The sequence below is a fragment of the Pleurodeles waltl genome, chromosome 4_1 (genome assembly GCF_031143425.1).
Source record: "Pleurodeles waltl isolate 20211129_DDA chromosome 4_1, aPleWal1.hap1.20221129, whole genome shotgun sequence".
Taxonomy (NCBI): domain Eukaryota; kingdom Metazoa; phylum Chordata; class Amphibia; order Caudata; family Salamandridae; genus Pleurodeles; species Pleurodeles waltl.
In genome coordinates this window covers 7,150,557-7,156,556 of record NC_090442.1, presented here as the reverse complement: position 1 = coordinate 7,156,556, position 6,000 = coordinate 7,150,557, and the positions used below count along the sequence as shown (strand labels likewise).

The following is a 6,000-nucleotide window of genomic DNA, read 5'->3' as shown; positions in this document are numbered from 1 at the left end:
CTCATGCATGCTCTCTCACACACACACCCGTACACACAGTCACACACATGCATGCTCTTGCTGACACACACACTCTTACACATGCAAACTCTCTGTCACACACTCACACACACATGCCCACACACACACACACTTGCATGTTCTCTCTTTCTCTCTCACACACTTAGACACACTCTGAGCAGAGTGCAAAGTGACACCTGGGTTATGTTAGAGAGTTGCCTAGAGTCCCACCACATGCAGACACTCTATAGGAGTGAGACATGGAGATTATTATAGACTCTTATCTGCACCCGCATCCTCCAACCCTCACACACAGATTGCACAATGCTGCCATCAGCACTTTCTAATTGGAGTTTCCTGTATCTGTTATATAGACCTCTCCCTAGCGCCTCCAGAGATGCAGTTCATACTAGGGCACCTCTCATTGCTTCCTGCACCTCTCAGTATCCTGAGCATCTGTGGAGGCTCCGATGGCATCGAGGAGAGCTCAGAGAATGAATCAAACTAGGGGTACTTCTGATGCAGCCTCACAGGCCAGAGGTGAGTAGTCCTCATCTACAGGGTACTTCTGATGCAGCCTCACTTGCCAGAGGTGAGTAGACCTCATCTACAGGTACTTCTGATGCAGTTTTGCAGGACAGAGGTGAGTAAACCTCATTCAGTGTTATATGGTCTGGACAGGGGGCAGAAGAAACCCCTCTTTCATCTAATAGTGTGTCTGATTCAGTCTGGCCAGAGTGTGAGAAAGTAGCCTCTTTCTAGCCTTGTTACCCCCACGTTTGGCCTGTTTGTGAGTGTATGTCAGGGTGTTTTCACTGTCTCACTGGGATCCTGCTAGCCAGGGCCCAGTGCTCATAGTGAAAACCCTATGTTTTCAGTATGTTTGTTATGTGTCACTGGGACCCTGCTAGTCAGGACCCCAGTGCTCATAAGTTTGTGGCCTATATGTATGTGTTCCCTGTGTGATGCCTAACTGTCTCACTGAGGCTCTGCTAACCAGAACCTCAGTGGTTATGCTCTCTCTTTACAAATTGTCACTAACAGGCTAGTGACCAATTTCACCAATTCACATTGGCATACTGGAACACCCTTATAATTCCCTAGTATATGGTACTGAGGTACCCAGGGTATTGGGGTTCCAGGAGATCCCTATGGGCTGCAGCATTTCTTTTGCCACCCATAGGGAGCTCTGACAATTCTTACACAGGCCTGCCACTGCAGCCTGAGTGAAATAACGTCCACGTTATTTCACAGCCATTTACCACTGCACTTAAGTAACTTATAAGTCACCTATATGTCTAACCTTTACCCCACATTGTTCAGGGCAAATTCCCCGGACTTTGTGAGTGCGGGGACACCATTACACGTGTGCACTATACATAGGTCACTACCTATGTATAGCTTCACAATGGTAACTCTGAACATGGCCATGTAACATGTCTAAGATCATGGAATTGCCCCCCCCCAATGCCATCCTGGCATTGGTGAGACAATCCCATGACCCCCCGGGTCTCTAGCACAGACCCGGGTACTGCCAAACTTCCTTTTCCGGGGTTTCACTGCAGCTGCTGCTGCTGCCAACCCCTCAGACAGGTTTCTGCCCTCCTGGCGTCCAGCCAGGCTTGGCCCAGGAAGGCAGAACAAAGGACTTCCTCAGAGAGAGGGTGTTACACCCTCTCCCTTTGGAAAAAGGTGTCAGGGCTGGGGAGGAGTAGCCTCCCCCAGCCTCTGGAAATGCTTTGATGGGCACAGATGGTGCCCATCTCTGCATAAGCCAGTCTACACCGGTTCAGGGATCCCCCAGCCCTGCTCTGGCACGAAACTGGACAAAGGAAAGGGGAATGACCACTCCCCTGACCTGCACCTCCCCTGGGAGGTGCCCAGAGCTCCTCCAGTGTGCTCCAGACCTCTGCCATCTTGGAAACAGAGGTGCTGCTGGCACACTGGACTGCCCTGAGTGGCCAGGGCCAGCAGGTGACGTCAGAGACTCCTTCTGATAGGCTCCTTCAGGTGTTGCTAGCCTATCCTTTCTCCTAGGTAGACAAACCTCCTTTTCTGGCTATTTAGGGTCTCTGCTTTGGGGAATTCTTTAGATAACGAATGCAAGAGCTTATCAGAGTTCCTCTGCATCTCTCTCTTCACCTTCTGCCAAGGAATCGACTGCTGACCGCGCTGGAAGCCTGCAAAACTGCAACAAAGTAGCAAAGACGACTACTGCGACCTTGTAACGCTGATCCTGCCACCTTCTCGACTGTTTTCCTGGTGGTGCATGCTGTGGGGGTAGTCTGCCTCCTCTCTGCACTAGAAGCTCCGAAGAAATCTCCCGTGGGTTGACGGAATCTTCCCCCTGCAACGGCAGGCACCAAAGAACTGCATCACCGGTCCTCTGGGTCTCATCTCAGCATGACGAGCGAGGTCCCTTGAACTCAGCAACTCTGTCCAAGTGACTCCCACAGTCCAGTGACTCTTCAGTCCAAGTTTGGTGGAGGTAAGTCCTTGCCTCCCCACGCTAGACTGCATTGCTGGGTTCCGCGTGATTTGCAGCTGCTCCGGCTCCTGTGCACTCTTCCAGGATTTCCTTTTTGCACAGCCAAGCCTGGGTCCCCGGCACTCTAACCTGCAGTGCACGACCTCCTGAGTTGTCCTCCGGCGTCATGGGACCTTCCTTTGTGACTTCGGGTGAGCTCTGGTTCACTCCACTTTGTAGTGCCTGTTCTGGCACTTCTGTGGGTGCTGCTTGCTGCTGAGTGGGCTCATTGTCTTGCTGGACGCCCCCTCTGTCTCCTCACACAATTGGCGACATCCTGGTCCCTCCTGGGCCACAACAGCATCCAAAAACCCTAACTGCAACCCTTGCAGCTAGCAAGGCTTGTTTGTGGTCTTTCTGCAGGAAAACACCTCTGCAAGCTTCTTCACAACGTGGGACATTCATCCTCCAAAGGGAAAGTTTCTAGCCCTCTTCGTTCTTGCAGAATCCACAGCTTCTACCATCTGGTGGCAGCTTCTTTGCACCCACAGCTGGCATTTCCTGGGCATCTGCCCACTCCCGACTTGATCGTGACTTTTGGACTTGGTCCCCTTGTTCCACAGGTACTCTCGTCTGGAAATCCATCATTGTTGCATTGCTGGTGATGGTCTTTCTTGCAGAATTCCCCTATCATGACTTCTGTGCTCTCTGGGGAACTTAGGTGCACTTTGCACCCACTTTTCAGGGTCTTGGGGTAGGCTATTTTTCTAACCCTCACTGTTTTCTTACAGTCCCAGCAACCCTCTACGAGCTCACATAGGTTTGGGGTCCATTCGTGGTTCGCATTCCACTTCTAGAGTATATGGTTTGTGTTGCCCCTATCCCTATGTGCTCCCATTGCATCCTATTGTAACTATACATTGTTTGCACTTTTTTCTATTGCTATTACTGCATATTTTTGTATTGTGTACATATATCGTGTGTATATTTGCTATCCTCATACTGAGGGTACTCACTGAGATACTTTTGGCATATTGTCATAAAAAATTAAGTACCTTTATTTTTAGTATATCTGTGTATTGTGTTTTCTTATGATATTGTGCAAGTGACACTAGAGGTACCGTAGGAGCTTCACTCGTCTCCTAGTTCAGCCTAAGCTGCTCTGCTAAGCTACCTTTTCTATCAGGCTAAGCTGCTAGACACCCTATACACTAATAAGGGATAACTGGACCTGGTGCAGAGTGTAAGTACCCCTTGGTACCACTACAAACCAGGCCAGCCTCTTACACAGAGTAAATGTACACGGTCAGTGCAGGGTGTTGGAAAATGGGTTATTGGTAGGGCAGGTAGGTACCTACACCTAGCAACAAGCCACAAACCTCCACATAAGTACAGTTAGGTCTCAGTAAATTAATCCCAGCTCTACCCTTGGTAGCTTGGCATCGAGCGTCAAGGCTTAACTTAGGAGACAAAGTGTAAAGCATTCAAATATCACAAAACAGTAATTAAATAAAACACAGGAAACAGTTTAAAAATCCAAAACCAATTTATAGAAATAGCTTATATTTTTATCTTTAAAATGACACAAAAACGATTAAAATCGGTTCAGGGGAACCGGAGATATGAATTTTTAAAGAATTATTACTTTTCTAGCGCTTAGAAACAAAAAGCGCCAATCGGGTCATCTGGTTGCACCTCGACCGGGGCAAAGTCAAACTTTCAGGCCGACCGCGATGGAGCCCTGCTCGGCTACAGGTCGCGGGAGGCCTCGGTTAAAAAGTTACCTTCTGACTTAGTCTTTATTTTGAAGTTTTTCTTCACCGGGACGAACCTGCCAGTTGAATCCGACCTCCTGGAGCCCTTGTCCGGATACGCGATGTGGGTTTCCTCGGTGGAGACTTTTACCTTCGGACTTAGTCGTTTTTTTTTTAGATGAAAATCCTTCGACCGGGGTAAACCTGGATCTTGATCCGACGTCCATGGAGCCCTTCTCGGATACGATGGCTGGGAGGTCCCGGTCAACTTTTTACGTTCGGACTTAGGGGGTGATTCTGACCCCGGCGGTCTTAGACCGCCGGGGCCAGGGTCGGCGGGAGCACCGCCGACAGGCCGGCGGTGCCCCGCAGGGCATTCTGACCGCGGCGGTAAAGCCGCGGTCAGACCGGCAACACTGGCGGGCTCCCGCCAGTGTACCGCTGCCCTGTTGAATCCTCCAAGGCGGCGCAGCTAGCTGCGCAGCCGAGGGGATTCCGACCCCCCCTACCGCCATCCAGTTCCTGGCGGTCCACCCGCCGGGAACCGGATGGCGGTAGGGGGGGTCGCGGGGCCCCTGGGGGCCCCTGCAGTGCCCATGCCACTGGCATGGGCACTGGAGGGGCCCCCGTAAGAGGGCCCCTACAAGTATTTCACTGTCTGCTTGGCAGACAGTGAAATACGCGACGGGTGCAAATGCACCCGTCGCACCTTCCCACTCCGCCGGCTCGATTACGAGCCGGCATCCTCGTGGGAAGGGAGTTTTTCCCTGGGCTGGCGGGCGGTCTTTTGGAGACCGCCCGCCAGCCCAGGGAAAAACTCATAATACCCTCCGCGGTCTTCTGACCGCGGAGCGGTATAATGGGGGCGGAATTCTGGCGGGCGGCCTCCGCCGCCTGCCAGAATCAGAAACACCCCCTTAGTCTCTTTTTTGGATGTTTTTCTTTACCGGGACGAACCACGAAGTCAGGCCGGGTCGCGGTTGAGGCAAGCCGGCAAGAATTTCCGCGTCGGGTCGGTCACTTTATGGAGCTTTTTTTCAAAAATTCTCCAATCTTTTCCAAACTTCTGGGGCTTCACCCAGATGTTCTTTTAAGGTTCTTTTGGGGTCCACAGCTCACCCCAAGGGTCCAGAAGTTCTGTGATTGTCCTTGGGGGCTGCGGACTTCAACTCCCAGAATGCACCTGGCGCAAACTCCTTTTTGGCCACTGGACAGTGGTCAGCTGGTCGCTTTCTTCAGGAGTTGGTGCAGGGGACTCTGGTTTAGCAATTTTTCACCTGTAGCAAATAGGGAGTCCCTCCTTGAACCAGTTGAAGCCAGGCAAAGTCCTTCTTGTGGTGAAGCCCAAGTGTGCAGCTGGTGCAGTCCTTCTGAGTGCAGGGTCCAGGTGCAGGCCAGGGGTCCAGCAGGGCAGTCCTTCTTCTTCTTTAGTTCCTTTCTTGTTGATTTCTGGAGGGGATCTGAGGCGTGGGTGCAGTTCTGCCAGTTTTATCCTTGCTCCTGGGTGAAAAGCAGGGGGGCCCTGGTTTTCCAATCAGGGACAGGGTCGTCCCCCTGTGATGACCACTTCCTGGGAAGTGTGGCAAAAATCCATCCCAGAAGGCAACAGTCTCTAAAAATCCAACATGGATGAATCTGATTTTTGGAGGTTACATCTGGCTGAGCCCACCCACTGGTGTGGCTAAAAATCATAAACACACCCCTCTCCTGCCCTCTCCTAATCTAATCAAGGGGGCACCTAATTGTCTGGGGTTGCAGGATGTGGGGGTGTTGCTGGGT

At 51.5% G+C, this 6,000-nt stretch overlaps 1 protein-coding gene across 2 annotated transcripts in view; it reads left to right on the top strand.

The window, feature by feature from the left end:
- Nucleotides 1–407: 407 nt before the first annotated feature.
- The window catches only part of LOC138288408 (E3 ubiquitin-protein ligase TRIM39-like), a 49,441-nt gene continuing 43,848 nt past the window's right edge, over nucleotides 408–6,000 (top strand). For both annotated transcript variants that reach the window (XM_069229967.1, XM_069229966.1), the window contains exon 1: nucleotides 408–540. In XM_069229967.1, the coding sequence (XP_069086068.1) occupies nucleotides 471–540 (70 nt within the window). In that variant the 5' untranslated portion in view covers nucleotides 408–470. The remainder of the gene's footprint in view (nucleotides 541–6,000) is intronic.